Source organism: Schistocerca piceifrons, chromosome 8 (assembly GCF_021461385.2).
Source record: "Schistocerca piceifrons isolate TAMUIC-IGC-003096 chromosome 8, iqSchPice1.1, whole genome shotgun sequence".
Taxonomy (NCBI): domain Eukaryota; kingdom Metazoa; phylum Arthropoda; class Insecta; order Orthoptera; family Acrididae; genus Schistocerca; species Schistocerca piceifrons.
This window is the reverse complement of record NC_060145.1, coordinates 238,706,103-238,732,715: the sequence shown is the minus strand read 5'-3', so window position 1 is coordinate 238,732,715 and position 26,613 is coordinate 238,706,103. Positions and strand designations below refer to the sequence as shown.

Sequence of the window (26,613 nt, the reverse complement as noted above, 5' to 3'; positions counted from 1 at the left end):
AACAGGTACTGCTGTGGAAAATAGTGACATCACCGGAGAAGGTAGTTTTATGGGTATTGCCAGTGAAGCATCCTAAGCAGTAAAGGTGAGAGATACTGTACATCCTTTCTCTGTTCTGAGTCTAAACGAGCCTTTGATTCAGTGGTGCATAAAGACGCGTAACTTGTCAGCATTCCACTAAAGGGTACACTAGTGATAACCTCCCCTCCATAATTCTCAGACATAAAACAGACAATGCTGCCCCACTGGCTGTATAATCAGTTCACTTTGCCAGGTAATATACAATTTTTGATGATGGTGGTTGTTCATTCACATCCTTCTCCTCCCTCCCTCCCTCTTTTGTATCTTCATGAAACATTGAAGGGAACCACAATGCATATTTTCCTTAAATATGAAGCTATTTGTTTTGAGGGCTCATTTGAGCATCTAAGGATGCATGTCATTACCTAAACTGTCAGGTTGAATATCTGGTTTACATCGTAGGTAGATGCTTACAGTCTTCCAGCCTTTAAATGGGATTCAAAATCATTCATAGATAGATGAATTTCCATATGGCTGGACAGGTTGAGGAGGAAAATGAGATTTTTATTCGACATTTAAAGTTGTAATAATAGGAGAGAGAGCTGATAAGAAACAGCCATTTTCTTGATTTAATTACTGTGCCATCATGAAGTTTTGAAAGGCAGAGCAATTGGACATACAGTGGATAAGGAAACGGGTATGATTTTCATTTAAAATTATTAGACTCTGGAACACCAATACCTCATATGCTTCTGCTTCATTCTATAAAATAAATTTAATGTGTGACGTCACAAAAATTGAGCTGTTACAATGCCTGACTGTGTGATAATTATTGTATGAAGTGAAATGGCATTCAAACGATCTGGCAAGTCAAGTTGAGGACACTTTCATGCCATCCAGATTTGTTTCCTGTTGTTCAAAAATTGAGGTGGTGCATTATGATTCATAAATTACAGATTGTTTCCAGCTATTCAAGAATTACAACTATTGATTTCAATTCCAGGCTTAGATTCAGAAACTGTTTCCAAGTTCCTTGATTCTGTCACTCCGCCGTGGGTGGCCATGTTGGTTGGCAAGAAACTTATTGAAAAGCAACTTGGTGAATCACTAAGGCACCCTCTCCTCAGCATTGTAAGTGTTGTCATTAATTTAATTAATTAGTTTTACATTAGATTAGTCATGTTTGGTGGCTCCCGCATAGAGAGAGATGTCTGGGATGTGGGAAGAAGTCAAAGATGTAGATTTTATTGAAAAAGAAAACAATGAATTCAAGTTATGAAATATTAATTTACAACAACACTGATAATTAGTTATGATATAAACTACACTATTGTTATTTTAAAATGCAAGGTTTCATGGTTTACACTATTGGAAGTCTTAACCAGGTTGTAAAATATTTCCACTTTGGTAAAAATTTTTGATTTATTCATATGCCATCGTAAAAACAGTGTGTATAGTTGACAGCTGTTTCTGAAGAGTAAGATGTTAAATACTAAGAACTTTTTATAATCTTTTAATTGTTCATAAATTCTGTTGTGTGTGATATCCTCAATAATAACTTTGAAGGCCCCCCCCCCCCCCCCCCCACACACACACACACACACACACACACACACACACACACACACACACACACACACACACACACAAGAGCGCGTGTGCGCAGACAGAATTTATATGCTGGTGGTAATTTTTTACAATTATTTCATAGCAATGTATTTAAGTCTGTCTTGGAAAATACCAGCAGGAAATGATTCATTACATAAGTAACTTTGTAATGTACTAAGTTCAGCTGAACAGTATTTGATAATTTTATGGCTGGGCAGTCTTTACCAATCAGGAGATGATATTTGCAGAACTGCTGATAGAATTTTCTGCTTTAAAGCATTTCTAATTCTAGTGTTGGAGACTAGTTTTGGTTGGTTGGGGAGATTAAAAAAGGTGGGCACAGTTCAATTAGGACAGGTTGTTTTAGCTGTGTCCCATGGGACATGGGTGCCCACGAGTGCCTGCAGCTCACTCACAGGCAGGCACATGTAGATTAGGCTCCCTGTGAGTAGGCCTTACTGCACTGCATTCACTTCTTGCTTTGTTGCGTTTGCAAGGCATTTACCCACACCTGCCTATGACTGCTCAGTGAAGGCGTACAGTTCTATAGGTTATTGCCTGACTCCCTGACCCATGACTCAACTGAGGTATCTGCCCCCGGGTGCCAAATTTGTATTCTTGAAGAAAAAAACCTTGTTTCGCAAAGTGCCTGGCATCCAGAGCATGTTGGTCCATCAATTATTCATATCACTTTGAAACGCGACCCAGTTAGGTTTTGAACATTTTTAAACACATCCTAAGTTGGTTTCTGAATGAATCATTAGTTGATTTCCATTAAAAAATCATGTTTTTGCCCAGTTCAGAAATATTGTAGCTCGGGGGCTGGTTGGCAACATGTTGTGATTTGCAGCTCACTTACCGCTCCCCTCTGTGCAATCATTATAGCTGCTCTGTCAATCTGGTGTCACTGGTCACCTTCCAATCCTTCCGTTCTCCCTGTCTTGAGTACTATCTCCATGAAAGGTCTTTCCACCTTAATTTATTCTCATGATAACAATTACAGTCAGTTTAATATGATATATTTTCTTCGTTGGCCATTTCATTCTGCATTATTTTCCTTTTTGTTTCAACTGAACGTCACCATCATTTCCTAAAGCCGATTAAAAGCTGGTAACATTTTTACCCAGTACTCAAATATGTGAACTGCGACCGAATCTCCCCTTTGCAATCTGCTTAGTAAATCACTACAGTCTCTCATAACCAAATAAGCTGTTGGTCTGGATTCTGAATCAACTAACGATTTTTGAAGGACAGCATTTCTTTTCATGTATGTTACTTTTACTTACAGAGCGATATAAATGTTTGTATACAATATCCATACATGTATGAGAACATTTATTGCATATCTTTTCAGATACAACCAAAGTTTGTAAGATGATGGAATTTAATTGTATTTCCTCCTGGGTTTTTCAAAATCGATACATTTTAATCAGAGCAATAGACTGTTGTAGTGGCTAGTTCATAGTTTCCCATGTATCTCTTGCACTAGTGCTGCGCAAGTCATGTCACATGATTGTTCAAGGTGTATCAGTGGTATAACAAGTGCTTGCTGGAACAAGAGTATCATTTGTTGAGCCCTGCTCTTTCGAATTTTTCAAAATAAGTCTGCATGTAACCTCAATAGCCAAAGCTTCATCTGTAAATTAAGACTAGCCCTATGTATTGTACTAAACAATGTAAAACCGTTGACTTCATCAGCAATAGTTCAATCTGCGTATATAACATGATCCTGTATTTTACGAATGACGAATTTGGAAAAAAATTTCATCTAATAATTTGGTAAATAAAGTATTCATTTATTTTTATTATTTTTTAAACTTCCATTAAGACATAGCACTATTAAAGAATGTGAAAGGGAAGCCAGCAAGAATTTAAAGACTGTTCCATGGGTGTTAGATATTGATTGTCTTTCTTAATGATCTCACCTGATGTGACCTGGCTAAGCACTTGAATAAAGAGCCCTCTTCGGACATTTTGAATGATTTGTCACTATGTCAACTAAGAAAAAACTTTAATGATAAGTTTAGTGACTTAAATCAGTTTGAATTTATTTTGAATGTTGTTGGACCTCTTTTTTCAGTGAGCATTGTAAAGATGCCTCCTGAAATTTGTTTGGACCTCGTTGAATTCTAGTTCAACCTAAATGTGAATGAGGGGTTTTGCATTGGAAGATTTTTAAAACGTTTTATTAGAATTTTCATCATTAATTTCCGCAGTATGTTCACAAGCACATGTTTTTGTGAGAGGCTTGTTTCCAGTAAAGAAATTTTAAAAAAAGTAAAGCTGATGAATATTCTCACTGATGTTTGCTGTTTGGAGTAATCTGTTTTATGACTAGGTGTTAAACTCCAGTCATGGAGTTTTTGACAAAAAGACGTTTTAAAGAAAGTGTTTAGTGCTTCCAAAAATTATTTCTTTTTAGCAAGTACTTGGTATGCTTCCTACTTCACACATCTGTGTAAGATTGAGTGAAGTCTAATAATAGATGTTCAATAAATAGCATATGGTTGCCGCTTATTATTATTCAACGAGCAGGATAGCTGCAGTTGCTGAAGAACATCACTCGTTGCACTCTCAGGGAGACCACTCTGCCTACAGTTACAATGAGCCACCAGGAAGGCAGCTCTAGCTGTGCTGTAAAGAATGTTGAGCAATTGGGAAATGGGTGTCCATTTGTGTGCTCAGCCGATTTAGTAATGTTAGTTCTCATATGAAATGCTACTCAGTGGACACAAGTTAGTCAGCAAACAATGTGCTTGTAGGATGTATCTGTGGTGGGATTGGAGCAGGTAGTACTGAGTGGATGCATGCATAGTGCAGGTTTTTCATCCAGGATGATTACAGGAGTGGCAACTCGGGGTAGGCATAAAATGGTGCCTCTCATCCTAGGTTGTAAATGGCCTAACCTTCCTATTTTAACTCCACGACCTATGATTCTGTCCTCATCGAGGAAGGAACTAATAGTTCTGAAAGTTAGGATAATTTTATCACTTTCACTTTTATATGCTTCTATCAGCAGTGCTAAGAATGTTACATCTTGAAGGTAAATGATGGCTGGCAGTTCTATTTCATAATTTATTGGAGTTGAATTTTCTGTTTTGAAGTATTACAACAGCAATACTTTCAGTTTCACATCTTGAAGCTGAGAACTGGTTAGTTCTTCTGTCGCCTTGTAATTTTGTTGTTATCGTAGTAGCTTTTTTTTCCACCAAATTAATTATATTGCTGCTGATTCTTTGTTTTTAAGAGAGTTGCTGACATTAACTAAATTACCCATTGCTGACAGAAGAGTGTTATTAGAAGAATTTTTCATATTTGAGACCAACTTCAATCATTTCATTGCCAGAAATAAAAATGCTCCTATCATAACATAGAAAAGGCGAATATGTCTTGAGCAGGGTTAGGGATGCAAGGGGAGATAACTAGCTTTCTGACTTGCCTGGCAGCTTCAAAGACATTTAAACCAAAACATCTTGACATATCTACATCTTTTTACTTGTTAGTATTAGCACCCATTCTAACATTTTGACGACACAAGAGTGGTGCGAAACTGGATTGCATTCACAATTCATACCTCTCTCTCATCAGTTGACTTACATGGCGGGTGTAGCTAATCGTCTTCTCTGGATAATCAGCTACGTCAATCTCCCAAAATCTTCTTCTAGGAAGACTGTCGCTGGTTATAGGAATTTAAAAGACTCTACTTTTGAAATAATTGGGTACTTGTAGAAAACTTTCAGTTCAATCATGATATATTTTCATTTGAATTGGTAACCGCTTAACCGTTTCTTGTATTACCACTTAAACTCTGTTAAGCCAACTGAGTCATCAAACATTAGACTCTTTTAATATACATTTATATCATGGTTGGTTTAACAACCACCACAAATTATTAACATGTCTCACCTTTGGCGAGTCCCAAACGTGAAGTAAGTAAAAGTCTATATTCAGTCCACACTTCATCTGTCTCTTTAACAATTATCACAGTACCATAAACAATAGAATATTACACAAACACTCCTTGTCCTTTTAATACAGCTTCCAAGGTGCAACCGGCAAACGCATGTCGGTGCTGCTTGTCTGAGCGGCTCTTGTCCTCCCATGACAAACTTCAATCCTGCACAGACAGATGTGTTGCGCAGTAAATAGGCTCTCTCACACTTATCTTTAAAACATCGTGTGTTCGAGGTGGTAGAAGGTTGTGTGGTTTCAGAATTTACTTGGATATTCTCGAATCACTACACCATGTCATGTAACGTAAGGCATTGTGTGAAGTAAAATAACATGTTACATGAAATATGACATAATTTGTCATTGAAGTTCAGGATGTATGCATCCCAAATATAGATACTTACTATTATAGATGCCCCCCACTGTTGCATACTTCCTACTGTAGATGCATCCCACTCTCTAGAAGCACAACCCTCACCACATATGCAACAGGCAGTGGTTTGGGGGAGAAATGGACCCTCAGGGGATAAAATCAACTCCCCCCAAAACTTTACACTTCCATAGACACTCATGCAGTGGACCTCTCTGACGAGACTTCCCCCATGAAAAGACTTGCCGTAAAGCAGAACACAAAATTGTTTTTTGTATTACGTGTATGCACTTCAGCCATATAATGTTATACAGGGTGTATCAAAAAGAATCCTCCGATTTGGCATGTTGGTATTTTTGAAACTAATAAACATATACAATGAATTTTGTTTTTTATGAACTCAAAATTTTTTTTATACCTTTTCTTAGCAGTTCAATATGCCCCCTTGACATGCACGGCATGCATGACTTGAGTTACAGCTTCCACAGCTGCTGTTATGTGATGCCTCAGCTCATTCATTGTTGTTAGTAATGGAGGCACATAAAGAAAGTCTTTTAGAAACCCCCCACAAGAAATAATTGCATACAATCAGGTCCGGTGACCTTGGAGGCCAGTAATGTAAAGCTGAATCATTTGGTCCAGTGTGACCGATCCGTTGTTCAGTGATCCTTTGATTTAAAAATCCCCGCACTTCCAGACGCCAGTGTGTTGTTCGAATCAGTCTCCAGCTGTGGGAAAAGAAAGTTCTCAAGCATATCGAGATATGTGCTTCGTATAACAGTGTTCTCGGCAAAGAAAAATGGACCCTGCACTTTTTCCTGCGAAACTGCACAAAACATATTAAATTTTGGAGAGTCTCTCTCATGTTGTATAATTTAAAGTGGTTGTTCCATACCCCACATTCTCACAGTTCACCTTTCCACTTAAATGGAATGTTGCCTCGTCACTTAACACTAAGCGTGGAAGAAAACTGCCATCCTCCATCTGGGCAAGAAAAGAATTACTGATTGTCACATGTTGTTGTTTGTCACTTTCACAAAGAGCTTGCAGTAGCTGAATTCTGTGTGGTTTCATATGTAAACGTTGATGCAACACATCCCAGACAGACATCGGGGACATGTTGAGCTGTCGAGCTGCACGGTGAATGGATTTCTGCGGACTCATTGCGAAACAGTGGCAGATGTGTTTTACATCTGTGTCAGACATGTGGAGATGGCCTTGCGATTTGCGTTCACACAAACAATCTGTTTCTCAGAATCATACATGCCATCGTCTAATGCCTTTCCTGTGGGAGGATCCATAAGATACGGTGTACGAAAGTCACGCTGAACAGTTTTTACAGACTTGCAACACGCTTTCTGTCGTCTCGACATCATTTTTACTAGAACTGAAGTGAAGTGGGCGCACACTGCTGCTACCTAGTGGGAACCATGTAAGACTCGGGAGTTTGCTTTTTGCAACAGTACATTCTTCACGCACATATCTCAAATAACATAATAGTTATGATTTTTTAAAATCAGATGATTCTTTTTAATACACCCTTTATATTGTTTACTAATCTGTAAATTGCAAGATGCAGGTGTTCCACCACCTTCCAGCTAGGAGAGCGCATTGCACTGGTGATGTAGGGTTGAGTCATAGAAAAGTGAAAATATGTCAAGATGTTTTGATTTAAATATCTTTGAAGCTGCCAGATAAGTCAGAGATAAGTCAGAAATCTAGTTCCCTTCTTTTACCTCCCTAACTCTGCCCAGGAAATATTAGCATTGTTTGTGCTATGATAGGAGCAATTTTCATTCTGGTTCCCAACTTTTACTCTACAATAATTTTGACATGAGATTTCCATAGCAATGTAGATTTTTGTTGGCTCAGGTGATGACTGATCAAGTGTAGCCTACTGTGTCCTGCGAGCACACAAGCCTGACAGCAACATCAGGATGAGGGTGACATGCCTACAGGAGTACCTCTGTGTGTGTGTGTGTGTGTGTGTGTGTGTGTGTGTGTGTGTGTGTGTGTGTGTTTATTTTTTTATATTTTTTATTATTTTGTGTGTGTGTTATTTTTCATATGTTTGCAAATACAGTTTCATGCATGTATGAATAAATCTCTCTCTCTCTCTCTCTCTCTTGAAAGATACGTGTGTGTGCATGCATGTGCACATCTTGAGAGAGAGAGAGAGAGAGAGAGATTTATTCATACACGCATGAGACTGTATATGCAAACATATGAAAAATAACTTAATACAGTGCACAAGTTAACAGCAAACATAAATACAATACTGAACGAAATATTAAATAGTATGTGGAGTTTATGATAATAATGTATGTAAGTAGTTTATATTATGTAGAAAAACTTTTTGATTCGTACAAAAATTTAGGTTGCTAATAACAAACAAGACATGATCACATGGCTCCTGTGAAGTAGCAGCTTCAAAACAGGAAATTCTGCAGAGTTCTCCATGTCCAGATACTGCTGTTGAAAAAGATAACTTGTCAAATGACGTCTGGACAGTAAAAGATTTTTGCCTAATTTAGCAGCAGCACAAGACTGTGCATTATTGAGCTTCTTAAGAGTAGTTGCAAAGTAACACGCAACAACCTTGTTATCTACCACACTGGAAAATAGTGCAAAATAATACACAGACAAAAATACAGTTGCCTAATATAAAATATGAAAGTATCTTTATAATGAATCCCAAACTGCAGTCAGCAGCATGCTAGAATCGCCTAGCTCTTTCAAATCCATTGATTTGACAAACAGCAGCATCCTAAGATACCAAAAGAACCAACTGACAATTTAATTAAGTTGACTAATTAATGAGTCATTTGAGCATTTAACTAGATGCAAATTTAACCCTTTGACCAATTAATTGAAGAACCAAAATATACCCAACTTATTGGGAACCCTGATCTTTGGTTAAATCTAACTTATCTATCAGCTAAGCGAACATATTGTTTTAAAATAATTGAAAATTTTCCAAGTGATATTGGAAATGAAATGTTGCAGTCTGAAACAAAACAAGAAAGAGGTTACGGTGTAATGAATTAGCACTGCATGAACACTGTACGAATTTCACAACAAACAATAAACTTTTGAAAAGTACATATATTGTTATTGTTTCTTACCTTAAAATTCTTGTCATTGTTTATTTTAAGTACGCAGTTATCACAACTGAAAACTAAGAAATCATCAGTAATTGTGGCATGAAATGTTGCAATAACCAATGGATGTCAAGTGTGAGTATGACTGGCAGAAATAAGCAGAACAACTGTGATACAATGTGTGCACGACAAGACACTATCAACTTTTCGATCCTGTACAAAAATTGACAAACTTAAGCCTGTTTTGTCTGAAAATAAATTTTGTGCAAGGTAGCATAGCAGTTTTTGAAGAAAATGCAGTAAAACATTTTCTAATGGTTAGGAATGAGGTGACTTTTTCTGACAGTTATATCTGCAGCAGTTTTTGGGTTAGATTAATTTTCTGCATGGTCGTCGATACAACTTTGTGGTGCATGATTTCCACTGTAGTGGACACTTTTAATATTCACTTCCATGTTTTAAATCAGTTACAAGGCTGCAAATTGCAAATGCAAACAGTGCACAGGGCCACTAGGGAGTACTCTCTGCAATGGAATGTGTGCATTAGTAGCCTCAGGAATGATTCAAAATGTCAAAGGAGCACCATTAACAGCTGTCCACTGTTGTGGACACTGTGTGCCACAGGATTAGATGCTTGATCAAACAGTATATCATTTTGTACAGGGCTGGGCATAATTCTGGTTTGGTACATGCACTGTTTCACAAGTCCAAAGATTATTCTAAGATTTTAATCCACTGGTAAAAAAAATCTTGAGCGAGAATGAAATTTCCACTCCACAGTGGAGTGCACACTGATATTTCTTGAAAGATTAAAGCTGTGTGCTGGACAGATTAAAACTACGTGCTGGACCGAGACTCAAACTCAGGACCTTTTCTTTTTGCAGGCAAGTGCTCACAGACTGAGCCACCTAAGCACGACTCACAACCCATCCTCACTGCTTTACTTATGTCAGTACTTTGTTTCATACCTTCTGAACTTCTGGCGAAGGTAAAGCTGTGAGGATGGGTTGTGAGTTGTGCCTGGGTAGCTCAGTCGGTAGAGCACTTGGCTGCGGAAGGTGAAGGTCTCGAGTTCAAGTCTCGGTCCAGCACACAGTTTTAATCTGCCAGTAAATCTTTAGTCACAAGTTTTTGAAACCAGGGAATTTCAAACGTGTCAGGAAATAATTTATATATTTGATAGTATGGACGATAAAAAGAAGAAAATCGTGGCAGTCACTGGCAGTTTGTACACTATGTACTTATATATTTCTCGGAAGAAAAGTCACATAATACCTGTAAAATAATAGACAGTGACTAATAACTGCAGGGTGTACACAACACGGGAAATCCGGGAAAAACCTGGGAATTTTTTCATCTGGGAGAAAACCGGGAAAAACCCGGAAATTTTTCGAAATTCCAGGAATTTTTCATTGTTTTAGCTTTCAGTTAAATTTTTGTAATTTTGACTGGTATGAATTGATTGTCTGACGAAGAATATTACTGTATCCTGCTACTGGAGAATGATACTGCAGAATAAAATATAAACGAGAGGGAAAAAATAAAACTTTAGTGGCAAAGGAAACGCACAATTTACAACAACAAAACACCGAGCACGCACAAGCGTCTGCAAATAGCAAAAATATGTCAAAGGCCGTAGGGAGAAGACTATGTAATTCTTCATAACAATAAACTGCTTGCTATGAGCATTACGCCACAACTGTTCACATTTGGTTCGTATGACCACTTGCCAGCGGGCTGATGTGCATGTGCAGTTGACTCGCATATGGGTACCTACTCCCGCTTTCTGCTACTTGAAGTGTGGCTGTTAGCTGTATCGGCAGTAGCAGCAAGCAGCAAGCAGCCAGATGCAAACGAGAAAACTTTTTCTCGCTCCCGCCCTAGCTGCCAAATTCGTGCATGCGCAGAGTTGTAGTGGGGAGGGTATTAGTCTCCCCCGTGTTTGCGTTGAGTGATTTCACTGCTTCTCTTCGTTTACAGCTCCCATGAAAACAAAATGGATTTCCGTTTCCGGGAGCTATCAAGTGAATTTAAATACATTCGCATAATTACGGAGGGCAAAAATATATTATTAGTTTCAGTTTTCTGATTTTATTTTATTTCCAAGTTATTAGCAGTCAAGCATTAATCGTCTTGCAGAACAATGAAGTTATTTTTGCAAGTTTGCTAAAGAAATTTGGATTTATTAATCTTTCCACTGAGGCAATCATTTTATTTGAAACGAAGTGTTTCATTCCACACTATTGGCTATTTCCAACTGTTCGCTGAATTTCAAGTGCACGTTATCATCTTCTGCCATGTATGGCATTATGTTATAATAAAGAACCAGAATTGAGATCGTAGAGTATTGGTACTCCAAAAAATTTACATTCCAAAAACCACACTGAAAAGCTTAATATCAGATGGGACCTATTTCATTGTGAATCTGGAAAAAAACAATATGCACTTCAAGCCGAATTATACATTTTAGTATGGTTTACGAAATTCCGATGCTCTTGGGAGTATCCTCTGATTCCCTGTTTCTTTTATAGTGTAATGTAAGCTCTCTCAGTGCTTTATGCACACGAACATGTGGGCTTCCTACACCACTGCAGCTATGTATGCGCAATAATGCCTGTTTTTTGGCGCTGTTTGGCAACTGGTGAATCGAACCTATTTCTAAAAGTCCCCGGATAGTATTGCGAAAGGTGGTTCGAAAAGCGTTACTTTCAAAGTAAATTTCTTTTTATGCAAGATGAATTATGTTACGTGTGAGAAAGTGGGATGAATTTCTAAATCACAGAGCATTTAAAACTGAACACTTTGAGGACCATCCACTTACAAGAATTTTGAGCCCAGGCATTTATGTCATAATTTTAAATTTACTGGCACATTTGTGTGATGTATCTTAAAGAATAAGACACGCAAAAAAGATCAATATTACATGTGAAAGCTTAGCTTTTCTTGTAGCTATACTATGTATATTAATGTAAACTGTTAACTTTTCCTCTTTGTGTGCTCGCGCTACGTAACCAGTGATCTTGCCATTGACAGACACTAACACGTGTCCTATGCTCTGAATATCTGCTGTCATCCGCTGGAGAGCTCACGTGGCATGAGATATGATTGGCTTACAAAAGGACATCGCAAGCTCAGTTTCAACGCTCTGGAAACTAACGCACTGTATTTGGCACAATTCAGATTTATACTTTCGTAATACGAAAATATGCAACATATATGTTGTTGCAAATCAAAGGTCTTTCCAAAACTTCTCTCCTTTTTTTCATTAAAAGTCTTTCCAAAACTTTTCTCCCCCATCTTTACTTTTTTTCCAGGAAGTTCTACGCGAGTGTATAAGACATTAACCATTCAAAGAATTGATAAGTTTTACAGTTCTGAGGGAAAATCTATGGAAAACCTACTGTCACTTAGCACGGAAAAAGTGTATTTTCGCCCGGGAAATAGCATATTTTTTAAACGGGATATCCGGGAATAATCCGGGATTTTTTTTTCCTTGTCCTTGTATACACCCTGAACTGACAATAATAGACAGTGACTAATAACTGAAAATAGTAGACAGTGACTAATAACTGACAATAAAAAATGTTGTAGAACCAATATTTTATTGGTGGTCACCTACTGTGTTGGTTTACACAACTCTTCCCTGCCTTATAAACTTTTTTCAAGAGGCCTACTTTTCTGTGAGGTTATTTCTGAAATCAGTGAAGGTATTTTAAACCTGTCTTGTGACTCCAAGGAAATGCTTATTTTTGTCACAAATGTATTTCATTTCATTGAAGTAAATTAACAACAGTGGTCTTAATGAAACACACATACCATTTGCATTGCTTTCTCTATCTAAAACTAGTTCATTGCAAAAGATGTTGAAGTTAGTACTTAACAATTTTTGCTCACACGGGGGAGAAATCTACCATGGGGCCCCAGTCCTTGCAGCATCTTTCCCTTTCCGTGCTGCATGTTGAACCTCTTCCTATTCTTTTTCTCCTCCCTTGGGGAACATGTCTGGCATGTTTTTGGGAATGTTCCACACTGTCTGTAGCTGACATAGGAACAGTCTCACCACTGTTTTTCATTCATTTTTCCTTTCTTCATTCACCTTCTCCTACCCTTCCTCCACTTCGGCATTTGAAGCTCCTCTTTTTTTCTTTTTCTTGGCTGTGCGCTCTTGAAGGTCGGCCAATGCATCTTGACGTGTAACAGGTGGCTGGGTAGTGCGTAATTCCCAACCCCAGGTCAACAGGTAGGGTTTGCACATACCCCCTGGTACAGGCCAGGCCCATGGAGGGGTGACAGCCTAAGCTGCTACCTTCCCAAATTGCAGATTGGTCCCTCTGTCAGGTGTTAAGGAGGTGTGACCTGAGGTGTGAACAGTCACCTAAGTCAGGTGCACCCCCTTGTGATGGGGGGCTTGCAGTTGGAAGGAGTGCGCCATTGGAGATGCTGGCAATCGTAGGGGATTTTCTGACTGTGGGTCAATCATCTTCAAGACAAATGTCTACAAAACGTAAATGGAATGAGGCTAACAATTCTAAGACCATCCCAGGTGCACCATGGTTCCTCGTTTTTTCATATGTTGAAGAGGGTCAGTCCTTCACAAAGGTAAATCCGTTTAGTATTCAGAAAGGTGTTGATGCAGTTGCTGAGCCTGTGAAATCCTGCTCTCATTTATGGAATGGCTTTTTGGTTTTGGAGACTACTTCTGATTCTCAAGCACAACAACTGCTTGCCACTTTGCTTCTTTATGGCTATCTTATTCATGTCGAGGCCCATAGAACTATGAATTCTTCCTGTGGTGGTATTTAGACTACGCTGCTCGATGGTCTGACCGAGGCCAAAATCCAAACATACCTCTCTGATCACGGTGTCTTTGCCAACCACACTCTCTTTCTCACCTTTGATAGAGTGGTGCTTCCGTCCAACATCAAAGAAGGTTGTGTGGTTCTCACAGTCTGACCATACATTCAGAACCTGATGCACTGCTACAATTGTCATTGTTTCAGCCACAATCGAATGTCTTGCCAACACCCAGCCAAATGTGTAACCTGTGGTAAAGATGGGCACAAGGGCGATTGACTACCTCCTCCTCCCTGCAATGGCAACCGTGCCGCCGCCTCTAGAGACGGTCTCATGTATGTGCGGGCAGTCCAGGAGATCCGGGTAAAGGAAAAATAAAGGATAAAGTTCCTTACCAGGTGGCTCGCAAGTTATTGGCCAGTCGCAAACCCTGCATTCTACATTCTGGCACGTTTACCGTTCTTGTTACATCTCGCTCCATGAAGGACATGGCTACACAGACATGTGACCTTAAATTCAGCTCTGAGGTTGTGAAACCACTCATTGTCCAGGTAGCATCGCAGTCCCCTCGTTCAACTGTACAAGAAGCCATCAGACTCTCGCCTCGTGGGGCGAAGTCACCAGATACACAACCGGCAGGCTCGAAAGGACAGAAGGAAGATTCCCATGAAGACTTCCTACGTCCCTCTAGCCAGTCAACACATGAGTCTTCCTCTGCTGTCCGGTAAGGCTCAAGGAAGTCCAACAAAGGCAAACGGTCTTCTCCTTCACCAACTCGAAGATTCTCTTCGATGGTGTCACCATGTGATACCTTCTCCCCAGCAGCCTTTGTGTCGCCGGTGTGCACCACCAACCGTTCTTCTGCCTTGGACTTCGAAGGCCGACAGCAGAAGAAAGCTGACGCTTCTGTAGTCCTCGTGGAACAGGACCCTCTTGCCTCTGCATCCTGTAGCAGTGAGTATTCACAGGCTGTCACTTGGCAGCCGCTGAGGTGACGCCCCTTCATATTTTCCTTGTCATGACTCTTCTCCAATGGAACATTGGTGGCCTTTGATCCAACAAAGAGGATTTACGGGTGCTTTTATAATCGCAGCGTCCACTTGTACTCTGACTTCAGGAAACAAAATTGCATCCTCACATGACCACTTTGAGCTTTTGCATTTCTTCCTGGTCCATTTTAGGCCTCCGCCCGAGGTCGGCATTCCATCTCGTGGGGGAGTCATGCTGCTCATACGGGGTGACATTCATAGTCAATCCATCTACCTGATTACCTGTCTTCAAACTGTTGTAGTGTACCTTTTCCTTCCTCACTTGACCTTTTCAAATCCCTTGTCATTCGATGTCACCAGGACCGACTTCCTCCTGCTTATTGGGCCACACCCATTTTTGCTGCTCGGTGACTTAAATGCACACCATCCCATTTGACGCTCTTCCAGAGCCTGTCAGAGAGGTGCCCTCTTGGCTGACCTTAATCAATTTAACCTTTTCTGCCTTAACACAGGAGCACCCATGTTCCTTTCAGATTCCCCTATTTCCATTTTGATCTATCCTGCACTGCCCATCATCTGGAGTGGTCCGCTCTTTATGACACCTACTCGAGTGACCATTTCCCATATGCTGTCCATTTGCTGACCGTTACCCCACCTCCATCAGTACCCAAATGGCACATTACTAAAGCTGAGTGGTGGCTTTACTCCTCCCTGACAACCTTCAATGAACACAATTTCCCCAGTCGTAATGACCAGGTGGAATATCTTACAATCATTGTCTTTACTGCCACAGAACATTCCATTCATTGCATTTCCTCTTTACCAGACCTTGTCCCGGTCCCTTGGTGGACTGAGGCATGCTGTGATGTATTTTGCGTTCTTCAAGGTAACCAAAAAGCTAGCTGGATTTCATTCACTAGTTCTTTTAACAGTTTCACCCCCTCTTCCGTCGTATGGGCCAACCTCCAATGACTCACTGGAACCAAGATCCATTCCCCAATTTTCATCCTGACAGAAGCATGCAAAGTCATCATGGACCCTATTGCTATCTCTAACACCTTGGGCCGCCATTTTGCAGAAATTTTGGGTTTCTCCCACTATCACCCTGCCTTCCTTCACTGGGAACCAGCAGAGGAGGCTCGGGCGATACCCTTCTCTTCTCAGAATCATGAGTGTTACAATTCTGCCTTCTATGAGGGACCTAGATCATGCTCCAACTTCATCCCCATCCTCCGCCCAAGGCCAGAAGCTGTTCACTTTCAAATGTTACAGCAGCTTTCTCGTGCAGACAAGCACTTCCTGCTTAATACATACAACTGCATTTGGGTAGAGGGCATGTTTTCCAGACACTGGCGTGAAGCCACTGTGATACCTATAATTAAGCCCAGTAAGGACAAACACCTTTCTTCTAGCTTTTGTCCCATCTCTCTCACCAGCTGTATTTGGAAGGCGATGGAATGTATGATTCGTGCCAGGCTAGTATTTCGAGTGTGCCATTCTGACCATCTCATCACTTTGTCCACCCATGTCATGCGGAAATAACAAACTGTGGCCATGTTTCTTGATCTGCAGAAAGCTGACTACACCTGCTGGAGGGCTGGTATCCTCCGTACTCTCTACAAGTGGGTCTTCCGTGTCTGCCTGCCCCATTTCCTTGAGAATTTTCAAAAGACGAGTTTTCGAGATACGTGTGGATTCTGCCTTGTTGGACACCTTTATCAAGGGAAACAGTGTGCCTCAGGGTTCCGTCCTGAGCATTGTCCTCTTTGGTACCGCCATTAACCCTATAATTGCCTGTCTCCTGCCGGGCATCTCCGGCTCCTTTTTTGTTGACGATTTTGCCATCTGTTGCCTTTCTTCACGGACTTCTCACTGAATGGCATCTTCAGTGATGTCTTGATTGTCTTTACTCGTGGAGCATCGTCAGTGGCTTTTGTTTTTCCACTGACAAAACCGTTTGTAGGAATTTCTGGCAGCGCAAATGGTTTCTCCCACCACTTTTACATCTTGGGCATGTTGCTCTTGCATTTGTTGAAACTACGAAATTCCTGAGGCTCCTGCTCGATGGGAAACTGTCTTGGTTCTCCCACATGTCTTATCTGGGAGCCACTGTACGTGGTCCATCAATGTCCTTTGTGTCATTAATGGTACTTCCTGGGGTGCAGATCGAACCACCCTCCTCCGTTTGTACTGGTCTCTTGTCTATTCGAAACTAGACTATGAGTGCTTTGTTTATGCATCTGCATGTCTGTCACTCTCACGCTGCCTCAATACGGTCCACCAACGTGGTATCTGTTTGGCCACTGACATCTTTTATACTAGCCCAGTTGAGAGTCTGTATGCAAAAGCTGCCAAACTACCACTGTCCTACCGCTGTGACTTTGTCCTTAGCAGATATGTGCGCCATTTGTCTGCCATGCATGGCCACCCACCCATCCTATGTGTCCTCCTTCGATGACTCCTTTGACTGCCTGTACGGGGCGTGTCCCTCTTCTCTGTTACCTCCTGGAGTTCACTTTTGGCTCTTGCTCCGTCAAATTAACTTTACTCTCCCTGCAGCTTTCCTGGTAGGTGTGAACCCTTCACCTCCTTGGCTTCGTGTGTTCTCCTTGGTCTTCATTTACTTTCTAAGGACGCTACACCAGCCTCCCTCTATCACTTTAAGTTTCATGACCTTCACATGGAATTTTTCAATAGTACCTGTGTGTACATTGATGGCTCTTGAGCTGACCGTGGTGTCAGCAGACATATCACCTTGTGTCTGTTATGTGAGGATGGATATGTGTGTGTGCGCACGAGTGTATACCTGTCCCTCTCCCCCCCTCCCCCCACCCCCCCCCCCCCACCCCCACCCCTTCACCCCCACCGAAGGTAAGTCTTTCCGCTCCCAGGATTGGAATGACTCCTTACCCTCTCGGTTAAATCCCACATCCTTTCGTCTTTCCCTCTCCTTCCCTCTTTCCTGATGAAGCAACCGTGGGTTGCGAAAGCTTGAAATTTGTGTGTGTGTTTGTGTTTGTTAATGTTTCCCTCTATTATACACACACACACACACACACACACACACACGCACACACACACACACACACACACACACACACACACACAAATTTCAAGCTTTCGCAACCCACAGTTGCTTCATCAGGAAAGAGAGAAGGAGAGGGAAAGACATATGTCTGCTTGTGTCTGTATATGTGCAGATGGATATGTGTGTGTGTGTGTGCGAGTGTATACCTGAAACTTCCTGGCAGATTAAAACTGTGTGCCCGACCGAGACTCGAACTCGGGACCTTTGCCTTTCGCGGGCAAGTACCTTTTCCCCCCTAAGTTAAGTCTTTCCACTCCTGGGATGGGAATGACTTGTTACCCTCTCCCTTAAAACCCACATCCTTTCGTCTTTCCCTCTTCTTCCCTCTTTCCTGATGAAGCAACCTTGGGTTGCGAAAGCTTGAATTTTGTGTGTGTGTTTGTGTTTGTTAGTGTCTCTATCAACATACCAACGCTTTCGTTTGGTAAGTTACATCATCTTTGTTTTTAGATATATTTTTCCCACGTGGAATATTTCCCTCTGTTTTATACACACACCAATGCTGTGCATAAAGTTCAACACATTTCTTCGAAAAACAGCTTCATGTGCAAACTCATGATTTTTTGCACATAAAACCTGAAGTTATGAAAGATTTTTGCAAACACTTTTATAATTACTGTAAAAATATATTTCTTATTATCATAGTTATGACTTTAAATTTACTCTTATCACATGCAAGTCACATAAAAATGGATTTCACATGCATTGTGTGTACAGCTTTCACCACCCTATTGTTACATCAGACAAAGCTTTCATGAAACAGCAGGACAACCATTAATTACATGTATTTGTCTTAAGTTTTTACAATATTGGAACCTATTCACACAAGTTTGAAAAATGGAATTTGCGCACGAAAAAACTCACAAATAATGTGTTGTATGTATGTTGCAGCTTAGTTTTTAGTGGCCTTGCCTTTGATGGGATAGATAAAGAATATAATTTGAGAACTACAAAAAGTAGTAAGTCAGTTAAGTTGGTAACCAAACATTATTACTACAATAACACCAACAGAACGTAACAAACAAGCAACTAGATGATGACTGAACCACTGGTATCACATAGATGTCAAAACTATCAGATATATGTAAAAGTGTATAACAATGAAATCCATAAATCCTGTATAAATCTGTGTTGTACTAATGAACCTAATTCACGGTGATGCTCATTCAAGTTTATGGGTTTTAGTGGCATTATTGAGACAACATTTGCCAAACAGTGTTGTCACTAATGTTGTTCCTTTTCTTTTTTAAAACTGTAGAATGATTGTTTGAAACGGGAATAGAAATTACAGTACCATTTTGATTCACAAGCAGATTCCTGGTGCATATCGGTCAGTTTCAGAGCTAGATAAATATTTAGTTTTGCAATTGGTTCCAGTAGCACAAGAAATTTGCCTGTGAATGAAACTGGTAGAGTACTTTCTATAGAAAAGAAGCAACAAGTGTCCAACTCTTGTTATTCAGTGCCATCCAGGTATGTAAGTACTGTACCCATCATTTTTTGTACCAATACCGTACCAGAATATTTAAATCTTCTGCCTTGTAATGATGCAGAGAAGTGGTGGTATCTATGGCTCATTTTATGATGCCAATCCATGGATTGGCAAGATAATGTTCAATTTTCAGTGCCTTACATGCAAATTCTTAATGTCACAGCATAATGTGTTTCTGGGCTATTTAAACATAAAAAAAGATTCTCAAAAGTTATTAAAACTAAATATTCTGTAGTATAAGTTTAGAGTAAGAAAAGTCTTACCTCAAAATTGACAATACCATATAATCCACTATATGATGCCAATATTTTGTTTCTTCTTTTATTAAACAATATTCATGTTTTATTTCTGTCATGTGCACAACGATTAAGCTGTATACAGTTGAACAGCATCTTATAAGTGTGTCATATTGTATTCTAAAACATCTTTGTTTTCACTCATTGAAGGCAGCTGTGTTAAAAGAAAGGTTGAAGCATATGAAAGAAAGGAATGATGACAAAGTAAACAAACAAAGCCAGAAAATAGTGAAAGAGGTTGGTTATTTACAATATTACACTTAAAAAATACAAATAAATTTCTGTAATTTTCTACAAATAAAATTATTTTATTTCTAGAACTTGCCGAGGAAACAAGACTTTACAAAAGATGCTTCTGCAGGTGAGGCATTTAAATCTAGTTTTTTAAAAATTGATATATCAATATTTGCTGCTTAATAAGTTAATACCATTGCAGCTTGACAGCTGCTATACCATATGAAAATTCTATGCTGATTGTTCTTTGCTTTGTAGGTGAAAGCCGTCTGCATACTGCTTGTGCCAGAGGGAATGTGAATGAAGTTCATCATATTCTGTCCACTTCTTGTGTCGATGTTAATGAATATGACTCCTCTGGGAATACAGCATTATCTATAGCTGTACAGCACGGGCATAAAAACTGTGTTTCTGTGTTGCTGAAGTTCAAACCTTTAAATGGTAGCCAGCGTGTTAATGCGTCAATCCCTGGAGACTGTGGTGACCCACCAATACTGGCAGCAGCCAGCAGTGGAAGAACTGACATATGTGATATGTTGTTGGAGCATTCAGGTTTGTTTCAGTAGAATATTAACTAAATAATATACAGAGTGGTTATAATTAAACTTCAGCTACTTGAGAGGGTCCCCATGTAAATAAGTGATTGTAGGACAATGGAACTTTGCAGACACTTTCCTAAGGACATGCGGAGGAGAAGTAACGAATAAATTATGCTTCATCACTCCAAAAAATGTTCCCAAGGTCACATCTCGTCAACTTCAAAAGTTGCAAGAAATGTAAGAGCAAAGTGTACTCGAATGTCTGCATCATGGAAAAAGTTGGTGAGTGATGTGAAGCTCATACAGATATCATTTCACTATTGTTTGCAGCAATTCTTGAATTGTGGACCGTAGAATGTTCAGCAGTTGTGACACAGCTTTTGCACTACTTGAGGATCACACATTGCATCCAGTGTTCTCAGCCATGGTGACAATAATATCTTCAAAATCATCTGCTTCTTCCAGGAACGTCCGAGCCACTTTCTTCAACTCTGTCGTGGAAAGAGTACCACTCTGTATTCATTTAATGCACTTATACTCATAAAGACCAGCAGTACTGTTGCTGCTGTTTTGGTAAAACAACTGTATGAGTAAAGCCCTTTTCACCTTTTTGAGATCCATGTCTATAACTATAATGCACATTGATGCTTATGTTTGAATGGTACATCATGATACCAGTGCCAGCACCTAATGGCAGGTCATGACACTAACACTACCAACGATGTAACTCGATCAGCTCACTGTCTGATAATCAGTCTTATAAAGTTGGGTACCCATATGGTAAATTTTTCCATCTACTTCGGGTCAAGTAGCAAAAGTTTAATTATAACCACCCTTTATATCAAAATGAGAGTTCACTTGAGAAAACAGAAAAATTACGAGGCTAAATATGGGTAGCTAGTACTTACCTTCAGTAGACACAATTCCAGTGGTGTCAATAAACAATAAAAGGAATGAAAAACTTTAGTAAAACTGAAGTGATATCAGGTGTTTCCCAGGGAAGCGTCCTGGGACCTCTGCTGTTCCTGATCTATATAAATGACCTGGGTGACAATCTGAGCAGTTCTCTTTGGTTGTTCGCAAATGATGCTGTAATTTACCGTCTAGTAAGGTCATCCGAAGACCAGTATCAGTTGCAAAGCAATTTAGAAAAGACTGCTGTATGGTGTGGCAGGTGGCAGTTGACGCTAAATAATGAAAAGTGTGAGGCGATCCACGTGAGTTCCAAAAGAAACCCATTGGAATTCGATTACTCGATAAATGGTACAATTCTCAAGGCTGTCAATTCAATTAAGTACCTGGGTGTCAAAATCACGAACAACTTCAGTTGGAAAGACCACATAGATAATATTGTGGGGAAGGCAAGCCGAAGGTTGCGTTTCATTGGCAGGACACTTAGAAGATGCAACAAGTCCACTAAAGAGACAGCTTACACTACACTCATTCGTCCTCTGTTACAATATTGCTGCGTGGTGTGGGATCCTTACCAGGTGGGATTGACGGAGGACATCGAAAGGGTGCAAAAAAAGGGCAGCTTGTTTTGTATTATCACGTAGTAGGGGAGAGAGAGTGGCAGATATGATACGCGAGTTGGGATGGAAGTCATTAAAGCAAAGACGTTTTTCGTCGCGGCGAGATCTATTTACGAAATTTCAGTCACCAACTTTCTCTTCCGAATGCGAAAATATTTTATTGAGCCCAACCTACATAGGTAGGAATGATCATCAAAATAAAATAAGAGAAATCAGAGCTCGAACAGAAAGGTTTAGGTGTTCGTTTTTCCCGCGCGCGCTGTTCGGCACTGGAATGGTAGAGAGATAGTATGATTGTGGTTCGATGAACCCTCTGCCAAGCACTTAAATGTGAATTGCAGAGTAGTCATTTAGATTTAGATTCCTAAATTTTGGAATTGTTTGTCAGGGAGGAAAGAGGGGTATGTTTCAAAAGATCACTCAGATCACAGGATGCCAGGGCCTCAGTAGAGACCACTATTAGTTGTCAGTGTACTGGGAAGGTAAAAAAAATACACCCTGGAGTCCAAATACTCTGGCACATTATAAAAATTGAGCAATTCATAGGCAACTCTCCTTGTGCAAATTAAAGCGCCCAAAAATAACTTTCTGCCACAGTAATATATGACCAGGTCAAGTAGAAAAGAAACTACCATAATAAATTACTTCAAAACAGCAGAAATGATGGCTGTGAGATTCGGTGATGAAATATGTTTTATTTGAGAACAGTTTTATTGCTGTCTGTGATCACAACATATTGAAGGAGCGTTCAAATGAAGAGTTATGAAATGTGGAGTGTTCAAATGAAAAGATACGAAATGTTATAACAATGAAACTGGTTGAAATGTGCATACACTGCTTTGGGATAATGTAGTGAGACGTCTAGGGACAGGAATGTAATGTTACAATGGAAGTGTGCATCACTACCTCCCACTAAAAACTTCAAAGCTGTGCCCTCAGCAGGAAAGGTGATTCTCACATAAAGTGTAACCGCCAAGTTGAAGTGGGAGCACCTTGACGATCTATCTTACAGTCTCGACAGGTTACCCTGTGACTTCCACATGTTTGGTTCAAAAAAGAAGGGGAGGGAGTGGGGGGTTGGCTCTCTTGCAACTGCTGAAACAAACCTATTTCTAACTGGTCACTGGAAAATATTGCGAATGGTGGTTTGAAAAGCATTACATTCAAAGCAGATTTCCTTTTACGCAAGATGAACCTTCATAATACGGAAATATGCAGAGTACATGTTGCTGCACATCAAAGGTCTTTCAAAAAGTGTGCCCCCCCCCCCCCCCCCCCCCCCCCGAGCTTCGTTTTCTGAGGTGCCGGGAAATTCTACTCAGGTATGAAAACCAAAAACATTCAAAGGATTGATGAGTTTTACTGTGCTGAGGAAGAAGAGTATCCGGTCACTTAACATGGAAAAAGTGTATTTTCACCCAGGAGAAAGTGTATTTTTAACCGGAAAATCCGGGAAAAATCCAGGAATTAGCGAACTGTGTCTTTTTCCTCCCACTCAAAAGCTTCCTGTAATATTACCCTCCTGCAAGTGACATGTTTTCTAAAAGGACAGAGAAAAGAGGTAATGTACGAGGGTCACTTCAAAAGAAATGCACACTATTTTTGTAAAAATACAGTTTTCATTCTGCATGTGTGAAAGTTTTACAGTGTGTAGATACATCCTTCCCACTTGTTTTCAAACTTGGTTCAACCTGTTCCCGTGAGTGGGGCTGTCACAGCATGTCTTCAAGGTGGCTGCTACACTGGACGTTTGTCAGAAGCAAGATGCTGTCATAGAATTCCTGTGCTGTGAAAACAAGACAGTGGGAAACATCCACAAAAGGTTGAAAAAGGTGTATGGAGATTCTGCTGTCGATCGCAGTACAGTTAGTCGGTGGGCAAGCAGGTTATGTGATGAAAGCGGGCATGGCAATATTGAGGATTGTCCTCGCAGCGGCAGGCCTCGTACTGCACACTCCACACAATGTGCAGAGAGTTAACGAATTGGTGACTGCTGACGGACGCATCGCAGTGAACAAATTGTCACGCTACGTTCGGGTAGGGGAAGGGAGTGTTTGCAGAATACTGAAAGTTTTGACGTTAAAAACAGGTTTGTGCCAGGTGGGTTCCCAGGATGTTGACAGTGGGTCACAAAGAAACAAGAAAAACTGTATGCAGCGAACTTTTGGAACAGTACGAGAATGGTGGAGATGACTTTCTTGGAAGGATTGTGACAGGTGATGAAACATGGCTCCATCATTTTTCACCAGGGACGAAGAGGCAATCAATGGTGTGGCATCATGCAAATTCACTCAAGAAAATAAAAAAATTCACCTTCTGCTGGAAAAGTTATAGCTACGACGTTTTTCGATTCCGAAGGACTCTTGCTTGAGGACATCATGCCAAGTGGAACCACCATAAATTATGATGCATATGTGACGACACTCAAGAAACTTCAAGCTTGACCGAGTCGTATTCGACCACATTGGAAAAAGCAGGATGTTTTGCTGTTGCATGTGCATGGCCACATGTCAGTCAAAAAACCATGGAAGCGATCACCTGCCTTACAGTCCTGACTGGGCTCCATGTGACTATCATCTCTTTGGGAAACTGAAAGACTCTCTTCGTGGAACAAGGTTTGCCGATGATGACTCCCTTGTGCATGCTGCCAAACAGTGGCTCCAACAGGTTGGTCCAGAATTTTACTGTGTGGGTATACAGGCACTGGTTCCAAGATGGGGTAAGGCAGTTGAGAGGGATGGAAATTATGTGGAGAAATGAAAATATTGTTCCTAAAGGATGTTTCTACACACTGTAAAACTTTCAAACGTGTAGAAAAAAGATGGATTTAAAAAAAAAATAGTGTGCATTTCTTTTGGAGTGACCCTTGTTAAAACAATCCTCCCTCACATTAGAATAGGCTTCGCATCACATGTTGGTCTCTGTACTCAATCAGTTTCAAGTAATGGACAGTCTCCAGCACATTGTTTTGTTAGTTTATATAACTCTGATTCCTATTTAGCATTAACAACACATTTATCACAAAGTGTCACGCTTATGTATACTACACAGTATCTTTTATTTTGCAATTATTGGACGTTGTCATTCTTTATAATCATAATTATTGTTCATATTATGTAATGAGCTACTCTCTTGTAGTTACACATTTCAGAATAAGTTTCTCAGTGTGAACCTCTGACTTTGCCAGTCACACATGCTGGTGAAATTTCCAAAATCATTAAATGAAGGTCAGGTGGAGATCCTGACATACAGCCAACAGGCATATGGTAAAGAAAGCTTCCACGGTTTTGTAAACTGAATTCTGTTGTCTAATTTCTTTCACTATATATATCCAGTGTCAGGTGGAGCACTATACTTGTTTGTTGTTGTTTCTTGTGTGGGCACAGATAACAAGTGGCTGTCTTTATGGTTGGATAAAAATGTGACAAGCATGAAGCATCAAAGAATGGAAAGATGTACGCACTGGCAGTAAAGCCATTTGCCCCTTGGCATCAGGTGATGGTGAGGCTTGCTGGCCCATCTGCTACTGATGCCGGGTGCTGGATACTGCATGCTGGTCAGCATTGGCTGGCGAATGCTTCCTAGGGGTCCTCCATTTATGGAGTCTGTTTTAGCAGCTCTAAAAAGCACTGTCCATGTTAACTGCAGTATACATCATCCTGTATTTCTGTGGTTGGTCTACACCCTGGCCAGTGCTGGAAATACAGGTGGTGCAGTGAAAGTAGTTGGTTCATTGTTTTGTCTTTCGTTGGTGGTGCGTGAAATGTACTCAGGATTAGATTCAGTGCTGGTTGAGTTAGGACTATTCCAACAAGTGTTATAATTTGATGGTCAAACATTTGCATTATTTACTCTTTCTCCTCATTGCTGTGAATCAGGGCCAGTTATCCAACACTTATGCAACAACCCCTTGATTTTGAAAGTTTCAGTTAGGGAGTGGATCATGGCTTTGGTGGTGGAAGACTGTATTTTGGCAATATGTTGAAAATTGAAAAGTATATCTGTTACCACCAACCACATGAATACCGTGAATGGATTCACGAATCTGTTCCGTACGATGGCTGGAAGTGGTCCATGAACAGAAGCTGGTCTGCATGGCTAGTTGATATTCTGCACATCTGGGACGTTGAAAAATATAAACACAATAAAGAGGCTCCTGCACAGCCTGAAAATCTGTTGACACGCTAGGTGTTCAGTACAGGTAATTTCCTAGTCACTTCTTTCTAGCAACTTCAGAATGTATTGTCATAAAATTTGGAGAATGAATACCCGTACTGCTGTGGGTTCGAGTCAGTATTGGCATCTCTTAATAAGATCACAGCAAGTGTCGTATTGCAGAATGGCCACGCCAGTAATGATGTCCTCATCAGGACACACTTTCTAATATCTTGAAGTGGTTTGTGTAATAGTGCTTGCATTTACTGGCAAGTCTCTTACAGTTTGGTGTTTAATACAAAATGTTGATCCTCATGTTTGTCAGACCTCTGGTCCTGCAGTCTGGAGAGAGCACCTACATTGGTGTTATGGTTTGTATATTGTCTTCTATAGATCACATCTAAAATTAGGGCCCCTTCTAATGGCCTGATTCGAACTCTCCA

At 40.3% G+C, this 26,613-nt stretch overlaps 1 protein-coding gene across 1 annotated transcript in view; it reads left to right on the top strand.

Moving 5' to 3' along the window:
• Positions 1 to 26,613, top strand: part of LOC124711447 — a 461,065-nt gene that overhangs the window by 416,615 nt on the left and 17,837 nt on the right. Inside the window, exons 13-16 of the mRNA XM_047241528.1 lie at positions 1,025 to 1,152; positions 19,861 to 19,947; positions 20,029 to 20,071; positions 20,203 to 20,496. Of these exons, the coding sequence (XP_047097484.1) occupies positions 1,025 to 1,152; positions 19,861 to 19,947; positions 20,029 to 20,071; positions 20,203 to 20,496 (552 nt within the window). The remainder of the gene's footprint in view (positions 1 to 1,024; positions 1,153 to 19,860; positions 19,948 to 20,028; positions 20,072 to 20,202; positions 20,497 to 26,613) is intronic.